The sequence below is a fragment of the Mandrillus leucophaeus genome, unplaced genomic scaffold (genome assembly GCF_000951045.1).
Source record: "Mandrillus leucophaeus isolate KB7577 unplaced genomic scaffold, Mleu.le_1.0 Scaffold798, whole genome shotgun sequence".
In the NCBI taxonomy this organism is placed as follows: domain Eukaryota; kingdom Metazoa; phylum Chordata; class Mammalia; order Primates; family Cercopithecidae; genus Mandrillus; species Mandrillus leucophaeus.
This window is the reverse complement of record NW_012108674.1, coordinates 2,226,095-2,246,716: the sequence shown is the minus strand read 5'-3', so window position 1 is coordinate 2,246,716 and position 20,622 is coordinate 2,226,095. Positions and strand designations below refer to the sequence as shown.

The 20,622-nt window shown below is 39.9% G+C and overlaps 1 protein-coding gene across 4 annotated transcripts in view; it reads right to left on the bottom strand.

The window, feature by feature from the left end:
- Positions 1 to 20,622, bottom strand: part of GALK2 (galactokinase 2) — a 218,289-nt gene that overhangs the window by 121,270 nt on the left and 76,397 nt on the right. For all 4 annotated transcript variants that reach the window (XM_011967310.1, XM_011967308.1, XM_011967309.1 and 1 more), the window contains exons 4-5: positions 7,824 to 7,914; positions 4,029 to 4,175 (exon numbers count right to left, since the gene is read on the bottom strand). In XM_011967310.1, the coding sequence (XP_011822700.1) occupies positions 4,029 to 4,175; positions 7,824 to 7,914 (238 nt within the window). The remainder of the gene's footprint in view (positions 1 to 4,028; positions 4,176 to 7,823; positions 7,915 to 20,622) is intronic.

Below are 20,622 nucleotides of genomic sequence, written 5' to 3'. Positions count from 1 at the left end.
TCAGCTGCCTTTCCATCTACAACTCCCTCCACAGGCACTTGGCTCTGACCTTTCTCCATTCTGTTAAGTCATGTACCATTCCTCTATCCACTTTCCATCTCTGTATTTTGTGGTTTATGGTTATTTATGTCTCCTTGGTTTACCGAAGATAAAGCTTGTGCTTCCTTTTCTTATTTTCCCTGTTGTTTGGAAATTATTTTTGAGAAAAGAAGATTAATAAGATTAATTTAGGGACACAGAAAAAGACTAGATAAGTCTTATCCTGACATCTTGAAATCAGAAGTCTCTAGATTTTCTTTTTTCATAGATCTTTTACCACATCATACTCTCTTGTACCAGCAACATTCTGATTCATAATTTCTGGCTTCCAGATTCTCTGGGTGATTAGTCATACTGTTCTCTGGTTTCAGATATGCAACATTTAGTGTATTAATGAATTAACAAGTTCTACATCTACTTATCATATCCCATCTGCAGTAATTGTTGTCTGCAACTGAATGGGGTTTACTGAGTATAAAATAATAGGAAAGGCTTTAGTCACCAATCTGTTGTGGGACTTAGTGTCCTTATCAAATAGGCTGGTTATTTTCGGTTGTCCCTCTGTCCCTCTATTCTCACACTTCCCCTACCCCAAGAGGCTGACCTCTATAGAGAATTCCCCTCAACTATTCCCACTCATTGCCATTTTCACCTGTGTCATTGTTTCTCTGCCTTGCTGCATTTCTGGCAACATTACTCCATATCCGCAGCTCCTAAAGTATAATGGCTTCCAGCTTCACAAGAGAACCCTTCCTAGTTAGTTCCCTTGACCTTACCCACACCTCTGTAAAAGTCTCTTTATTAAACTCTCTTCAGTTATACCTAACATGTCATTTGTTTCCTATGGTAATACTAATACATCAGTAAAAGGAGCATTTTGAACTAGCTCATCTCTAAGGTCCCTTGAGTTCTTAGATTCTATGATTTTTACAAGAGTAAAATCACATGGCATTTAAATTAAAGACTCTGAACAAATTACAGACTTCCTTTCATTCAAGATTCTGTCTCACTCCAGAAAAAAATAATTCTCCAAATAATTATGCTCAGTCCTTAGAAAATATAAATATTGTTAGTACAACTTAGACTAGCTGAGAAAGCCAGAATATACATATTGTTTCCTTTTTGCTTAGGCACTGCAGTAAGATACTCTGATAAAAAATGTATTTGCTATTTCTGACTTTGAAAACAGACAATCAGAATTAATTCCAAGGGTTCAAGTGTTTCTCTTTATCTTCTTTCCTTCCTGTTTCTTAGATATGTATATTATCAAAACACCAGAAAAATAGAAAAACTAAGTTTCACCAATCCTCCCATTAAAAGTGAAATGAATTCCTTGACTTCACACCCTCCTCCAAATACCAAATTATTTTTTTCCATGCATCGCCAGACTTTTTGTATCCACTGAACTTTACCACTTTCTTACCCCTTATAGACTCTTCAAGCCATTTCCATCTAAAACTGCTCTTGCCAAAGTTTTGTACAACTTCTTTGTTGTGATAGTCAACGGATACTTCTCAGAACTTGTGGTAACCTCTCAGAAGCATATGACAACACTACCACTCCTTTCATGAAACATTATCTTCTTTGTCTTTGCTGTTGCCTCACCTTTCTGGTTTCTCTCATACTTACTGGACTACTTCTCAATCCCTTCAGTGGACATCTCTTACTCTGCCCATTCCTCAAATGTTCATGTTTCTTGGGGCTCTGTTCTAGTTTTCCTTATCTTTCCACCTATATTCCACCACCAGGTATCTTGATCTACTCCTATGGCTTCAAAAACGATGATAAACTAATGATTCTCAAATGCACCATCTCAAGTCCAGATCTCCTCCTGACCTTCATATTTTTTCATAACTAAATACTAAATAACTCCATCAGTATGCCCAACGATTCCTCACACTCAACATTTCAGCTTCCGCTCAAACCTATTTTTCCCCCATATCTCTTATTCCAATGAATCATACCAAGCCAGACACCAATATAATCTTTGAGTCTTTGCTGTTCCCCATTCCCATGCCCAATCAATGATCAAGTCCTACTGATTCTGAGATCTTGAATCCATCTAATTCTAAACATTCTCATTGCTACTTCTCTAGACCAAATCATCTCCCTACTGCTAAAACCCTGAAATGCAGACTTTGTAATATAGCCAGGGAGATCTTTCTAAAATACAGATATGAACACCTTACCCTCTTCCTAAAATCCTGCAATGGTTTCCCACTGCTATGAAGATGATGCCTAAACTCCTTAACAAAGTTTACAAGGCCCAGCATCTGATCTCCTGCTCTGTTATCCAAATTGCTGTACGCTTCAGCCATACTGAGACATTTTTTAGTTACTCCAAAAAGCCATGATTGCTTTTACTCTGGACATTTCCACATGATGTTCTCTCCACGCAATACATGCTTATCTGATGTCATCAGTGTTATGCCATCAATATCCACAATTCATTGAATCGTTGGTGGCTCCATTTAGATGTCCTATGCTCTCTAAATCTGGGTTATATCTGCTCCCATAGAAAACTACTTATCCACTCACTATATTCTATTGCAGTTGCCTATTTACTTGTCTCTTTTCCCTTTTAGATTATAAGCACAATGAAAGCTGAGACTATACCTATTATATCTCCAATGGCTTGAACATTATCTGGCACAAAATAGCCACTAAAGAAATAATGGTTGAATGATGAACAAACAAATGAGTAAATAAACAAATCAGATTAAAAGTTGTACCAGGGGAAACACATTTTACATATGGACTTCCTGTCCCTTGCTTCTTCTCTTCTCAAAAAATAATAATAATATGTAAGCCCCCTTTCCCTCCCAACCAGCCATTGCTTACTAAGGGCTAATTAATGTATACTTACACAGGACAGCTAAAAAGAAGGATTCTGTCTGAAACTTTGCTTTCTCCTTCATTTCTGCCTTTCCTCCTATATATAAAATTTTCAAACTGAAAGTTAAAACATGCTTAAAAGAGACTAAGCATGTGGCTGCCTTTCTCTTGATCTGCCCAAACCATCTGTAAACCTGGTAGTGTATGTACATGGGGTAAAAAGAACCTATGATAACATTTTATTTGAACCAGAATGCTAAAGCATTAATTAAAGCTAAGCACACCTGCTCTAAACTGCAGAGTCAGAGATTTATGTGAACTTATAAACCTGAGGCTTTCTGACCTCTTGTACAATTTATATTTCCTTTAAATAAGCATTTCCTCTTTGTAATGCAGTATTTTAAAGTTTATTTCTGTGACTAATCTGCTAGCATATTCAGTTCCTTTATTACCTAGTCTTTACCTTTGTAACCCACTACTTGTCAAATTTTTAATTTAAGGTTTTGGGTGAAAATAAGCAGTCTCAACCATGAGGGGAAGAATTTCTTGCCCTAAATTTAACTTGTTAATGAGGTGATCTAAAATGATATCCATACATTCAAATTCCATATTTAATACAAAATATTTTTATCTTTTTATTTTTTTTGAGACAGAGTCTCGCTCTGTTGCCCAGGCTGGAGTGCAGTGGCACGATCTCGGCTCACTGCAAGCCTCCCGGGTTCACGCCATTCTCCTGCCTCAGCCTCCCGAGTAGCTGGGACTACAGGCGCCCGCCACCACGCTTGGCTAATTTTTTTGTATATTTAGGAGAGACAGGGTTTCACCGTGTTAGCCAGGATGGTCTCGATCTCCTGACCTCGTGATCCGCCCGCCTCGGACTCCCAAAGTGCTGGGATTACAGGCATGAGCCACCGCGCCAGGCCAATACAAAGTATTTTTATACAGTTATTCACAGATCTATTCATGCACTGTTTGGAGGGTATAAGCTACTTTATAGTGATTTATCACTTGTTAAGTTACAATGCTCGCCCACATGTGCAGTCCTTTTAAAGAAGACAGTTTTTCAGTCAAGGAAGGCATTCTGATCTGAGATTTGGACGCTAATGGTTTTAGAAGGAGAGGGTTCTACGAGGTTTCCTATCAAACATAGTTACCTTGGATAGATTCCTTCCTAGCACTGTGAGCGTCACCAAGCCAGCACAACAGACCAAAGCACTGGAGCTGGAGAGGCCAGAACTTGGTGGGATATTTCCATCTACCAGGCAGTTCATTCCAGTCAGGTTACTAAGACCAAAGTGTTCCTAAGAATATAAGGAAAAACAGCAACAGTAATTCAGTATTGAATTCAATGAGTAGTGAAAGCTTCCTTCATTCCCCAGAGAACAAAAGTCTATCAATAGACTTATAATAGTTATAGAAACTACTTGCGCAATTCAATCGTGACATTTTATTTAACGACTCTTGGCCACAGGGTAATTCCTTTAAATGCCTTTAATTTTCTTGCCTTGAATGTTCTTTTTCTTGAATATTAATTGATTTGAATATGGAAAAAATATAAAATTGCTTTGAATGTTCTTTTTCTTGAGTATTAATTGATTTGAACAAATAAGGAAAAAACATAAAACAATTATAATTCAACTTGCCAAGCAGCAAGACAAGAAATATACAATTATCTATGCGGTAATTTAAATCTCCGTGCAGCACATCTCCAGCATTCTGTTATTACAAAAGTCCAAGCCCCAAGCAGTGACTTGTTTCTAAAGAGTGCCTTACTTTAGAAGATTCTCTGAAAAAAAAGAGTTCCAAACTTTCTCAGTTCTGTTTTACTTATGAAAAAACCTAGGCACCAAGAGATGAAGAAATTTTCCCAAGATGACCCACAGGGAGATGAGAGTAGGGCCCAGGTCTCTGATTCCTGTTTGAAAACTTCTCCATTGCAGTTAGAAACCTGAGCCAGCAAACTGTCATTGTGATTTAATATGCCAGCTAGATGAGAAAATCCAGATTTTTACTACAGTTTATAGATACAGTTTAGCCATATGGTAGCTTTAAAGACAGTGAAATCAGAATTCAGCCACAAATGAGAATACAGACCCTAAACAAGTCAAGGAAACTCTATTTCTACAAATAGGAAAGCCCAAAGAAATAATCAGATTCTGATTTAAATATGGAAAGCTCTAGCATACTTACACGAATTTCTAACACTAGGACACTTTGGAATGATATCGTATCATAACCTTTGTGGTTTAAGTTTACAAATAAATTTAAGTCTATCTCCTTCTCAAGAAAAAGTACCATAGTCTTTGCAAATTACTCAAATGACTAAAGATTAACATATGAAATACTATTACTTAATTAAGCATTTCATCTACATATTATACAAGGGAGAATTTCAATAAACTAGTTACAATAACTAAAATAACAACAAAATTCTGCAAATAAAATTTTTCCTTAATGTTTCATCTGTCTGTCCTAGCTAGCAAAACTCTCATACCACACTAAGAAAAAATTTAGCTGAGTATACTTCTCTTTCTGATTTCAAGTCATCTAAAAATTTCCTTCCAGAAATACAAATTATAAACTGAAACTGTACTGTTGCCAATGCCCTTTCATACAGAATATTAGACAGTTTGTTTAAAAAAAAAAAAAAAACTTGAAGAATACAATATATTTAACTATAAACTGATCAAACATGGGTGTCTTGAGTGGGAATCATACTTAAGAACTTATCAGCCAGGTGTGGTGGTTCATGCCTGTAATCCCAGCACTTTGGGAGGCCAAGGTGGGTGGGTCATGAAATCAGGAGTTCAAGACCAGCCTGGCCAATATGGTGAAACCCCGTCTCTACTAAAAATATAAAAATCAGCTGGGCGCGGTGGCAGGCGCCTGTAATCCCAGCTACTCGGGAGGCTGAAGCAGGAGAATTGCTTGAACCCAGGGGGCAGAGGTTGCAGTGAGCTGAGATCATGCCACTGCACTCCAGCCTGGGCCACGGAGCAAGACTCTATCTCAAAAATAAATAAATAAATAAATAAATAAATAAATAAATAAATAAATAAAGTTGAAGTGGACTGAGTATATATGTTCCCAGACAATCTGATTTTTTAAAAATATCTTTTCTGCCGGCTGGGTGCGGTGGCTCACGCCTGTAATCCCAGCACTTTGGAAGCCAAGACAGACGGATCACAAGGTCAGATTGAGACCATCCTGGCTCACGTAGTGAAACCCCATCTCTACCAAAAATACAAAAAATTAGCTGGGCATGGTGGCGGGTGCCTGTAGTCCCAGCTACTTGGGAGGCTGAGGCAGGAGAATGGCGTGAACCTGGGAGGCAGAGCTTGCACTGAGCAGAGATAGCGCCATGCCACTGCACTCCAGCCTGGGCCACGGAGCAAGACTCTATCTCAAAAAAAAAAAAAAAAAAAAAAAAAAAAGCACTTATCATGCAATGTTTAAATGAAAACGTATAACAAATTCAAAATGCAAATGGGTATATGCCACATTCTGTAATAGCTCTATCCCAAAAGGATAACATGTTCAATTTAATATAAACGAATTATCCTCTGAAACTTTCTAGTATTTGAATCTGAAAGTTTCTGAACAGGCTAGCATTTAAATTATCTTTCTGCCAAAAGCTTATTGGATAAGTTTGCTTTTGCACATAAGTTGTCAAACCAAACAGGAAGGCTTTAAAACCTGAAATGCTCAAAAACAACACAAAGCAACATGCATTATTTAGGCCACTTTACCCATATGCTGCAAAAAGGCATGTTTTTACAAGGAAGATTAAAATTGCATTTGCCAGGCAAATGCTTCCAAATACTGTAATTCCTACTAATGTATATAAGCCAGATGATCTGAAGATTTAAAACCTGCCAATAACTTTTCCTGTAAGTTATTACCATGTGTCTGAGAGGAAGGAAAACACAAAAGAAAGAAAGAAATGAATTCATTAACTTTAAGAACAAAAACCACCACTGTTACAGTATAGAACTACACGTTAGAAATAAATTTGATGTATTTCTGTAATGGACGTGCCACTAAGTCCTAGCTGCTCATTACAAAGTTTCAAATAGGACTGCCAGGCAGTAAGGAACACAAGCTCTCTAAAACACCGGTCAGTTTGTTTGTTTACTTTTAGCTCACAAAGGCAAACTTTACTGCTTATTGTCCTACCTGTGATTCTATACAAGTCACTATATCTAAAATAATTATTGCAATATAAAAGTGGCTCTAAAAACAGCAAATATCAATTTTCTTTTGGTCCTTGATACTTTTTCAACTATGAGAGAGAGTGAAAACATTTTATTTTCTTGTTCTTGTTCTAATGTAACATTAGACATTTTCAAAGTAATTATTCAATGTTTCTAGGAAAATACTTACACTAATACATTTCATTACGTCTTTTTTTAATCCCATCTGAAGTAGCAATAACAATACTAGCTACCATTTATTAAATGGCTACTATCAAGCCTTATGTAATTCTTTTAACAACTCTTCATCAGTTTAGCAATGACATCATTTTACAGATAAATCTGAGACTTAAGAGGTTAAATTACCACAGCTGGGAAGAGCCCAGATTCAAACCTGGGCTGACTCTAAATCCTATTACAGTATACCCCTATATATCCCAAGTATACATGTAAATAATAGTACTAAAACATATCCTCAAAGGTATGTTTAAACAAAGATTTTAAAACCAGACAGATGTTTGTCAAATGCACCTATTTATGAAAAGCCAGCTATATGAAAACCACTACTGCCCCCTGTGAACACTACCCCAAAAACAGTCATATCTTCCCCACTCTCTGAAACACAAACTAGCAAAATAGAACAGAAGCATCGGTTAGTACTGTAAGGAGATGAAAAAGATGTAGTAAATAAAATAAATCTGACAGAATACACATGATAATCTCAACTGGTAGTAAGTGTCTTATAAACCAATTTACCTGAATTCCTTTAAGTCCACATAAGAAATAGTTGTGCCACAAAGGCTTGGTTTTATCAATCTGAATGTTATTAGCACTAGTACTGAAGTCCCTGCGAAGACAAAAGACACCATTAATTTAAAATCTGTAGGCCTTGAGCTGCAAAATCAATGGCTGACTGCTGCCATCTTGTGCCAACATAGTGATACTGACTCTCCTTTCCCATTTATGTTCAAACTGTGTCTACAGCAAAACATCTCCAGCTGCTAAGAGTTAAGAGAGGAAGTTGTAGTGGCCTTAATGACTAAACTACCTCCAACTGACCCTTTTTATTTCCTGAAACAGAGAGGAAACAATATATTTTAGAGTAATCTGCAACTATTTTCTCTTTCATGTTGGTCCTTGTTAAACTGGTGTAAACCACATGAATGCTTATCCTCTGGGCCTGCTGTTTGGCACACCCTCAAACTGAAACAGGAGTACTCAAAGCCATCCCTGCCACCCATCCAATTTTACCATCTGTACAATTTAAGAAAAAAAACAAACAAACAAAAAAATGATTCTGATGCGTAATCAATTTAACAAAATAAGATTCCATGAGTCTATACTAATGTAAGTTAACAAATAAATAAAAAGCTAAATGAAGAGGAAGGAAAAACTCTTTATTATGGTAAAATGCCAACTAATAGATATAGAAGAAATGATGTGACTAGAAAAGTCACTACACAGTAAACTTTATGATAATTTGTTTCAAGAAACAATTATCAATGGATGCTAAACTTTAAGAGAGCAAAAATGTGATGAGAAGTAAGATATTTACAGTATTTCCCCACCAGACACTTATGAACTACAATGGAAAAACATAGTATCTGCGCTGGGTGTTAGCGGCTCACACCTCTAATCTCAGCACTTTAGGAGACTGAGGCAGGGGAATCATGAGGTCAGGAGTTTGAGATAAGCCTGGCCAATATGGTGGAATCCCATCTCTACTAAAAATAGAAAAATTAGCCGGGTGTGGTGGCATGTGCCTGTAGTCCCAGTTACTTGGGAGGCTGAGGCAGAATAATCACTTGAACCCGGGAGGTGAAGGTTGCAGTGAGCTGAGATCATGCCACTGCACTCCAGCCTGGGTGACAGAGCGAGATTCCATCTCAAAAAAAAAAAAAAAAGTATCTGATATTGTTTGGCTGTGTCCCCACTCAAGTTGCATCTTGAATTGTAGCTCCCATAATTCTCACATGTTGTGGGAGGGACCCAATGGTAGGTAACTGAATCATGGGGGTGGGTCTTTCTTGTGCTTTTGTCATGATAGTGAATAAGTCTCATGAAATCTGATGGTTTTACAAACAGGAGTTCCCCTGCACATGCTCTCTTTGCCTGCTGCCATGTAAGATATGACTTTGCTCTTCATTTGCCTTCTGCCATGATTGTGAGGCTTCCCCCGCCATATTGAACTGCGAGTCAATTAAACCTCTTTCCTTTATAAATTACCCAGTCTTGGGTTTGTCTTTATTAACAGCATGAAAATGAACTAATATAGTATCTTTATGGTAGAAAGATCTGGCAGATGGCACCTTAATCAAATGATCAAAATTAACACCACCAGTAAAGGGATGTTTTGTGCCTCCTTGATACAATGTACTAAGCATACATCCATGGAATGTGGGATTTCCTTATGCTAGTCTTGTGACTTCTTTGTAAGTCAAAAAAATACTTCAAAATGAAAAATAGATAAATAAATAGGCTCCTAAAATCAGTCAAAGAACAATGTATGTGAAATGGGAGAATCAATTAAAGAGGAGGAAATGAGGTAAAATTCCCCATATTGACTGAGTGCTCTAATATAATTAACTAAATATCTACTATATGCCAGTCATTGTAATAGAAGCCTTCCATGGATTATTTTAACTTAACAACATGGATACATTATCTCTTTCAAAATATATTAAATGACTAACCACTTAAGCATACAAAGCATGCATGGGAATATAAAGGTAAAAGGCAGAAGGCTTGCCTTTTAAAAGTTCATAATCTAGCCAAGATGATATGAAGATAAATAACTACCAGACAGTAATGGCATGTGATAATAATACGGGGTGGGATATGTGGCTGAGAGAGTATTATTTCTAAAAGTCTGCATTTGATAGAGAGAGGATGTCTTCCTGGAGGCTCAGAGAGGATTAGTTGCTTTCCAAAAACGCAGTCTGACATCAGCTCATCACAATTTTCCTCTACTGTCACTCACAGAAGTTAAAATATGTTGCTCACAGTCAATAAGAGGTCACAGAATTTGAAAGCAGATAAAGTTATGTTAACATATCTGACAGGTTCTGCTCCTAGTTAAGAGGACATCTTGAAAGTCACTAAGAAAACCAGAAAGAGATTCTGACGGTGAAATATGAACAGAACGGGTAGGCAGACATGAGGAGAAAAAGAGGAAAGTTCAAATAGTAGGAAGCTACATGAGCCACATTTCAGAAAGAACTGTGATATAATTTGGATTTGCATCCCTGCCCAAATCTCATGCCAAGTTGTAATCCCCAGTGTTGGAGGTGCGACCTGGTGGGAGGTGATTGGATCATGCGGGTGGATTTCCCCCTTTGGTATTGTTTTCATGATAGAGCTCTCACTAGATCTGGTTGTTTAAAAAGTGTGTGGCACTTCCCACCTCTCTCTCTTCCTCCTGACTCTGGCCATGTAGACATGCCTACTTTCCTTTTGCCTTTCACCATGCTTGTAAGTTTCCTGAGGCCTCCCTAGCCATGCTTCCTGTACAGCCTGTAGAACTGTGAGCCAATTAAACCTCTTTTCTTTATAAATTACCCAGTCTCAGGTATTTCTTTATAGCAGTGCAAGAATGAACTAATATGGAAAATTGGTAACAAGGAAAGGGGCATTGGTATAAAGATACCTGAAACTTTGAATTTGGGTGTGGAACTGGGTAACAGGTAGAGGTTGGACCAATTTGGAAGGCTCAGAAAAAGACAGGAAGATGAGGAAAATTTGTAACTTCCTAGAGACTTGTTGAATGGTTGTTTCCAAAATGCTGATAGTGATATGGGCAATGAAGTCCCAGCTAAGGAGGTCTCAGATGAAAATGAGGAACTTCTTGGGAACTAATGTAAAGGTCATTTTGTTATGCATTAGCAAAGAGCCTGGAGGCATTGTGCCCCTGCTCTAGGGATATGTAGAACTTTGAACTTGAGAGTGATGATTTAGGATATCTGGCAGAAGAAATTTCTAAGCAGCAAAGCATTCAAGATATAGCCTGCTGCTTCTAACAACCTATGTTCATATGCATGAGCAAAGAAATTACCTGAAACTGAAACTTATATTTAAAAGGGAAGCAAAGTGTATGAGTTTGAAAAATTTGAAGCCTGGCCATGTGGTAGAAAAGAAAAGGCCTTTTTGGAGGAGTTCAAGCCAGCTACAGAAATTTGCATAAGTAAAGAACAGCCAAATGCTAATAGCCAAGACAAAGGGGAAAACACTTCCAAGGCACTTCAGAAACCTTTGCAGCAGCTCCTTCCATCACAGGCATGGAGGTCTAAGAAGGAAGAATGGTTTCATGAACAGGGACCAGGGTCCCACTGCCCTGCACAGCCTCAAGACACTGCTCCCCACATCCTGGCCTCTCCGCCTCCAGGGGTGGCTAAAAGGACTCCAGATACAGCTCAGGCTGCTGCTTCAGGGGGTGCAAGCCATAAAACCTGGTACTTCCACGAGGTGTTAAGCCTGCCAATGTTCAGAGTGCAAGAGTCAAGACTTGGGGAGCCTCTGCCTAGATTTCAGAGGATGTGTAGAAAAGCCTAAATGTCCAGGCAGAAGCCTGCTGCAGGAGCAGAGCCCTCATGGAGAATCTCTATCTCTACTAGGGCAGCGTGGAAGGGAAATCTGGGGTTGGATCCCCCACACAGAGTCCCCACTGGGGCACTACCCAGGGGAGCTGGGAGAAGAGGGCCATCATCTTTGAGACTGCAGAATGGTAGATCAACCCAGCAGCTTGCACCATGCACATGTAAAAGCCACATGTGCTTGAACACCAGCCCATGAAAGCAGCCTCAGGGGCTTTACTTTGCAAAGCCTCAGGGGTGGAGCTTCCAAAGGCCTTAGGAGCCCACCCCTTGCCCCAGTGTGCCCTGGAAGTGAGACGTGGGGTCAAAGGAGATTATTTGGATCTTTAAGATGTAATGACTCCCTTGCTGGGTTTCGAACTTACATGCGGCCTGTAGCCCCTTTCTTTTGGCTAATTTCTCCCTTTTGGAAAAGAAGTATTTACCCAGTGCTTGTACCCTCATTGTATGTTGGAAGTAATAACTAACCCATTTTTTATTTTACAGGCTTATAGGCAGAAGGGACTTGCCTTGTCTCAGATAAGACTTTGGACTGTGGACTTGTGAGTTAATGCTGGAATGAGTTAAGACTCTGAGGACTGTTGAGAAGGCATGACTGAATTTTGGAATGTGAGGACACAAGACTTGGGAGGGGCCAGGGACAGAATAATATGGTTTGCATTTGTGTCCCTGCCCGAATCTCATGTCAAATTATAATCCCCAGTTTTGGAAGTGGGGCCTGGTAGAAAGTGATTGGATCACAGAGGTGGATTTCCCCCTTTGGTACTCTTCTCATGATACAGTTCTCACTTGACTTGGTTGTGTAAAAAGTGTGTAGCTGCCCCCAGCCCTCTTCCTCCTGCTCCACTCATGTAAGACATGCCTGCTTCTTTGCTTTCCACCATGTTTGTAAGTTGCCTGAGGCCTCCTCAGCCGTGCTTCCTGTACATCCTGCAGAGAATCACAGGCCAATTATACCTCTTTTATTTATAAAATTACCCAGTCTCAGGTATTTCTTTATAGCAGTGTGAGAATGGACTAATACAAATTGAAAAGTGCTAGCTCCCACAGAATTAGAAGTATAGCTTAAGTCTGTCAGAAAAAAAAAAAAAAAAAACTGCGTTTTGATTAGTTAATGATCTTTGCTCTTTTCCGCATCCCTGTCTCACCTCTCTGCCTAGCCTTTTCCTGAGATTCAAAACCAGATACTCATTTTCCCACCAAATCTCTACCCTGCATTACATTATCCATTTGCTTTCTCTACCCCCACTTCCATGTTGTAGAATTCTGAGAAAAGAATCCTGAAAATGAGCAGACATGACCCATTATTACATTAATACTTTCCATTTACATATTTTATTCATTTACTTGTTCTTCAAAGAAACATCTGCCCAGTGTCTACCCTGTGTGTGTCTGGACCTCGGATAGGTAGACCATTGTAAGACACCTGCATGTGTCTGGATCTGGGGCAGACCATTTATAATAAGAGTAGCATCAAAAGAAATATGAAGTTGGAGGCACAGAGGAATGTCTACAGGCATCTGGTACTTGCCTTCTCCACAAAGAAGAACCAAAATAACAAGTTGACGATCATAGTTAGAAAAGATCACGTAAGAGAGAACACTGAATTCAACAAGAAGTGACAGGAAACACTTAAGGCAAGGAAGGAGAGGAAATCAGGGCAGCCTGCTCAGCCAGAATCAGCTGGGAGCCTAGAGAGGCTCTTCAATGTGGGTAAAGGGCAAGAGAAACACCCCAAGTGGTCCACATTACTATTAAGGACTCCTGCAATCCTAGCCATAGGACAGCCCCTCAACCCTTGAGGTCCATGTGACTGACAGAGAAACTGCTTGGAGATCACATGATGGCATTGCTCCAAAGAGGAAATTCACGCTGGGTTCCACACACCCCCAAGTCCTAAACAATTTGCACGTCACTATACTGAGATCCCAGACTCTACTAGACTGCATCCTGCCATGGGGACCAACAGCTCCTGTCTCCACATCCCTGCAACCTCTCTGATATCCCCTACCCACAGACAACACGAGTGCTAACTGCTGTTGTCAGAGCCAAAATGCAAGCCACTGGCAATAACTCCAATACTCCCAGCAGTGGGGCTGCTATGCATTTTCACGAGCCCTAAATACAGACTCCCTTACTCAAAGAAACTGCCATTGCACTGCTGGGGCCAAACCACGAGCCACTGGCAGACCCCTGGTATTCGCAGCAGCAGAGCCACCATGCACTTTCATGTGCCCCGAGGAAAGGCTACCCCACCTGCAGCCACCACCTGGAGCCAAAGTGCATGCTCCCCAGCCAGTTGTCTACGACTGCTGCCAGTGAAAGCAACCGCACTCTCCCCAGCAGCTGGGCCACAGCACAGCCACTGCCACTACCACCTGAGCATCCCACTAGGTGGCTTGGTTCACTCTACTCCTGCCTACCACTTGCATACACCACCAGGAGACCTGAGGATAGGCCCGCCCTGCCAGACTCCATGCCTATGCTTAAGCATACTATCCAGGGTACTAAGAATGGCTGTGTCCAATCTACCACCACTGGCACCTGAACACTCTCCCGGGGACCTAAAGATGAGCCCACCCAACCTACTACTACTACCACAGCTAGCTTCCACCTGCATGCAACACCTGCGGCACTGAGGATCAACTCACCCAGCCTAACATAGCCACCAACAACAATGCAGAATGCTTGGGAGCCAGAGGGTTGTTCTGCCACTGCTACTGCCATCACACAGGTGACACTAACTACCCAGGGGTCCAAGGACCCAGCCACTCACCCAGCTCACTGCTACAACTGCCAGGATCCACAGTCTCCAACAACAACCATATCCTAAGTCACTGAGGAAATCAGAGACCACTGATACTGTTTATGGCCAAAGGAATTATACAGAGACTACAATACTACAAGTGCCAAGAATCAATGCCAATATGCCAACCCAACCAATACCATAGGTACAACTTTGAGAAGAAGTCATCCTCTATAAAAGCAAATTCAAAAACTTGGAAGAAGCAAAATCATTCACCAGCAACAGATTCCAATGACAAAGAAATTTATTAAATTCCAGAAATAGAATTCAAAGTAATGACATTTAAAAAGCTCAGTGAAGCCAGGTGTAGTGGTTCATACCTGTAATCCCAGCACTTTGGGAGGCTGAAGCAGGCAGATCACTTAAGGTCAGGAGTTTGAGACCAGCCCAGCCAACATGGTGAAACACCATTTTTACTAAAAATATAAAAATTAGCCAGGTGTGGTGGTGAGTGCCTGTAATCCCAGCTACTCAGGAGGCTGAGGCATGAGAATCACTTGAACCCAGGATGCAGAGGCTGTAGTGAAGCAACATCATGCCACTGCACTCCAACCTAGGCAACAGATTGAGACTCCATCTTAAAAAAAAAAAAAAAATCAGTGAAAGACAAGAGAACACAGATACAAAGAAATCGGAAAAAAAATCCAGAATATGAAAAAGAAATTTAACAAATGGATATCATAAACAAAAATCTTGGAACAGAACAATTCACTGAATGAAATAAAACATACATTTGAAAGCTTCAACAATAAACTAATCGAGCAGAAGAATTTCAGTATCTGAAGATAACTCTTTTGAAATAATACAGTCAGACAAATATAAAGAAAAAAGGATAAGAGAGAATGAAAAACCCTTATGTAACTTATGAAGCATCATAAAGCAACCAAATATTTGAATTTTTGGTGTCCCAGAAAGAAGAGAAAACCAAAAGGATAGAAAACCTACTTAACAAAATAATAGCTGAAAACTTCCCCAGTCCAGTAACAGATTTACATATTCTGATACAGGAAGCTCAGAGATCCCCAAACAAATACGACTTTAAAAGGTCTTCTCCATGGCACATTATAGTAAAGTGGTCAAAAGTCAAAGACAGAAAGATAATTCTTAAAACAGCAAAAGAAAAGCATCTAGACACAAAGGAGCCCCACCAAAACGACAGGGATTTCTCAGCAGAAACCATACAGGCCCTGAGAAAATGGGATGATATATTCAAAGTGTAGATAGATAAAGACTGGCAGCCAAGGATACTATACTCAACAAAATCATCCTTCATAAATGAAGAACTGAAGTCTTTCCCAGAAAAACAAAAGCTGAACGCATTTATCATGAATGGGCTGAACCTACAAGCAATGCTTAAGGGAGTACTATACCTGGAAGCAAAGAGATAATATATATACCAACAGGAAAACACATAAAAGTATAAAGCCCACTGGTAGAGCAAACTCATGAATAAGGAAGAGAAAGGACTCAAATGTTACCACTACAGAACACCACCAAATCACGATAAACAAGAGAGAAATTAAAAAAAAAAAAAGATATATAAAACAACCAGAAGTCAATTAACAAAATGACAGGAATAAGCCCTCCCATATCAATAACAACATTGAATGTAAACAGATTAAATTTTCCAATTAAAAGATATAAACTAGGATAACTGATTTAAAAACATGACCCTATCTATAATAAGCCCCCTACAAAAATAAAACCTCATTTCATCTGAAAAAAACACATATATATTGAAAGTAAGGGAATGAAAAAAATATATTCCATGCAAACAGAAACCAAAAGCAAGCAGGAATAGCCATGCTTGTACCAGATAAAATAGACTTTAAGTCAAAAACAGTAAAAAACAGACAAAGAGGGGTATTATATAATGACAAAGCGATCAAATTAGCAGAGGATATGACAATTCTAAACACATACGCACTCAACAACAGAGCACCCAGATATATAAAGCAAATATTATTACAACTAAAGGGAGAGAGAGATCACAATACAATAATACTTGGGGACTTTAGCAGTTCACTCTCACCATTACAGAGATCATCACAACAGAAAATTCAAAAAGAAACACTGAATTTAGACTGCACTACTGACCAAATAGACCTAACAGAAATTTACAAAACATTTCATCCAGCAGCTACAGAACATACATTCTTCTTACCAGCAGATGAAACATTCTCCAGGATAGACCGTATGTTAGGACACATAACAAGCCTCAACAAATTTTTTAAAATGGAAATTATGTCTAATATCTTCTTAGATATAACAGAATAAAACTAGACAGTACGTATCAAATATCTTCTTAGAACCAATGGATTAAAATTAGATAGTAATAAAAAGAAAACTTGTGATACTGTATAAATACAAGGAAATTTAACAGCATGATTCTGAATGACCACTGGCTCAAGGAAAAATTAACACAGAAATCAAAAAATGTATTCAAATAAATGAGAACTGAAACACAACATATCAAAATCTATGAAATATACTAAAAACAATGCTAACAGAGAAAATCATAGCAATGAATGCCTACATCTAAAAAGAAAGAATTCAAATAAGCAAGCTAATGATGCATCTCAGGGAATTAGAAAACCAATAAAAATGTAAACTCAAAAATAGCAGAAGGAAAGAAATAATGAAGATCAGAAAAGAACTAAATAAAGTAGCTACTAAAAGAAACACAAAGGGTTAAAGCTTTTGGAGGGATAGCAGACAAGGTGGCTGACTAGACACAGCCAGGAAGCACCACTCCCACTGTGAGACTAAATATTAAGTAAACCAACACACTTTGAGCAAATCTTAGAAAGAAAACACTAAGAGTACATAGAGAAGCAACATAGACACTGAGGCTGAAAAGAGAAGAAGCTGGGAACCTTGCGTGGGGTTGATGAATGCTAGGGCTCATTCTCAGCCCTGAAAGCCTCCTAAGGCAGGGGTTAGTGAATGGATGGTGGGCCAACCCACTCTTGCTGCAGATCTCCAATCCTAAGTACAAGAGATCCTATGACCCCCATAAACATTCAAACTGGCAAGGGGATCTGCCTGCAGAGTAGGCAGAAAAAGTACTCCAGCCTATATGGAATGGAGGTTTGGCACACATGGCAGCTGCAGCAGAATACAACCATAGGTGCCCATCCCCCAAGGCTCCCCTTCTTCTCTGAGTAACTCTAACCCCAGTTGACCACTGGGTCAAGAGAACAAGGCTGACTTTCCAGTGGGAACAGGACATGTCTGTTCTGTAGGCACTCCTGTCCACCAGCCCATTCCAAGGCCTCTGTGCGGCTGCTCTAACAGGAGCATGTGTACAGTGCAGCCTCCACTGCCCAGTACGGGTGCTTTACCAAAAGGCCAGCCTAAGTACTTTCTCAGAGGTCTGGAAGCACATGGAATCCCCCAGCACAGTTGGTGCTGTGCCAAAGTGAGCCAAAAGATGGAGCTGTGGGCTAGTCCCAATGGCTCAGGGCCTGGGAATCATAAGCCAAGATCTGTAGCCAGTGCTAGAGCAGGGAAGGCGTCCACACGCTCAGAAGACAGAGAGGAGTGAGACACACAGGCTTGTGAGCCAGCACCAGAGAAGGGCATCTCTCCCTCTACAGCAGCAGTCCCCAACCTTTTTAGCATAGGGACCAGTTTTGTAGAAGGCAATTTTTCCATGGATGGTGTATGTTGGGGAGGAGGGGATGGTTTCAGGTTGAAACTGTTCTACCTCAGATCGTCAGGCACTGGATTATTGTAAGGGCCCGCGTGTTTCCTAAACAAAGGAATGAACACACAAGACAACACAAGACAAGACAAACATGGCGGCCGCCTCGAATGGCGCGCTCTGCTTTATTTTATACAGTCGTTTGTGGAATGTTGCCAAGTCACAAGACACATTGTTGTTTTTCTGACCTTTCCCTGACTTTCTGGATTTTCAAGATGTTTACACATAAACAAGCCCTCAGGGTCTGCTGTTAGCAGCTGGCTCCTTTGTCCTCCCTGTTTGCAGGGAAGGAACGCCCTGCTTCCTCTTTTGTAAGAGCAGGACTTATCAGGAACGCCCTAGGACTTATCAGGAACCTCTCGTTTGCGAGCACGTAGTCCTCTACAATTATCATAAGGAGCATGCAACCTAGATCCCTCCCACATGCAGTCCAGAATAGGGTTCATGCTTCTATGAGAGTCTAATGCCACTGCTGATCTGACGGGAGACAGAGCTTAGGTGGTAATAATGCTCCCTCGCCCACTACTCACCTCCTGCTGTGTGGCCCAGTTCTGAACAGGCCAGGGAGCAGTAACAGGGATTGGGGAACCCTGCTCTACAGGACCAGTCCAAGAATGGTGTGGCCTATCTGCAGGTCATAGCCTCTGCCTGAGGGAGCCCTGCAGCCCAGAAGACCTAATAAAGAAAAGACAGGATCAGTGCCAGTGATCAGAGGGAGCTTCCTCAAAGCTCAGGAACAGACCTGGTGAGAGCGTCATCTGGCTCCCCCTACCCCACTACAGAGCACTACTGCAAATGCACTGAAATACAAAAAAAGCTGTGCAGCTTATTAAGAGCTAATCTGCTGGCCACCACTCTTAAGCACCATTTACTGGATCACAGCCCAAATTACAACACTGAAAATAATCTGCCAATATACATCACTTGTGAAACCAGGGGCAAGAATCCAGCCACAAATAAAGATCCTGTACAGAGCCTTGGCCCTCTGAAAGCAACCAGAAATGAAGCCAATTGACTATCCTCAATTTAAACCACAGCTAAAAGAACACCAGTTCTCTCAGAGGAGAATCAGTGAAAAAACTAAAGGAAAAGGAAAAAAGTTGGAGTTATCACATTACCCAACTTCAAATTATACTACACGGCTATAGTAACCAAAACAGCATAGTATTGGTACAAAAACAGATACATAGACATAGACTTATAGAACAGAATAGAGAACTGAGAAATAAAGCTGAACACCTACATCCATCTGATCTTCCACAAAGTCAACAAAAATAAGCAATGAAGGAAGGGCTCCCTATTCAATAAATGATGCTAGTATAACTGGTTAGCCATATGCAGTAGAATGAAACTGGACCTCTATCTTTCAGCATATACAAAAATTTATTCAGATGGATGAAAGATTTAAATGTAAGACCTCAAGCTGTATGAGTCCTAGAAGAAAACCTAGGAAATGGTTAGAATTTGGCAAAGATTTTATGGCTAACTCTCCAAAAGCAACTGTGACAAAAACAAAAATTGGCAAGTGAGACCTAATTAAAGAGCTTCTGCACAGCGAAAGAAACTATCAACAGAGTAAACAGATAATTCACAAAATGAGAGAAAATTTCCACAAACTACACATCCGACAAAGGTCTAATATCCAGAATCTGTAAAAAAAAAATGTAAACAAATCAACAAGCAAAAAACAAATAATCCCATTAAAAAATGGGCAAAGTATATGAACAAACACTTCTCAAAGGAAGACATACAAATGCAAATCAAAACCACAATGAGATACCATCTCACTCCAGTCAGAATGGCTATTATGTAAATGTCAACAAGAAACAGATGCTGGCAGGGCTGTATAGAAAAAGGAATGCTTATACACTGTTGGTGGGAGTGTAAATTAGTTCAGCCACTGTGGAAAGCATTTTGGAGTTTCCTCAAAGAACTTAAAACAGAACTATCATTTAACCCAGCAATCCCATTACTGGGTATATACCCATAGGAAAATGAATTATTCTTAAAAAAAAAAAAGACACATGCATTCATATGTTCATTGAAGTACTATTTACCATAGCAAAGACATGGAATCAACCCAGGTGCCCATCAGTGGTGGGTTGGATAAAGAAACTGTGGTATACTTACACCAGGGAATACTATGCAGCCATAAAAAGAATGAAATCATATCCTTTATAGCGACATGGATGCAGCTGGAGGCTATTATCCTAAGCAAATTAACACAGGAACAGAAAATCAAGTACTGCTGCATGTTCTCACTTATAAGTGGGAGCTAAATATGAGTACACAGGGGCATAAAGATGGGAATAATAGACACTGAGGACTAGAATGCGATGGCGAGGGCAGTAGGGAGGAAGGAAGTGTGGGCTGAAAAACTGCCTATTGGCTGCTATGCTGACTACCTGGGTGATGGGATCATCTGTACCCCAAACATCACCATTACAAAATATA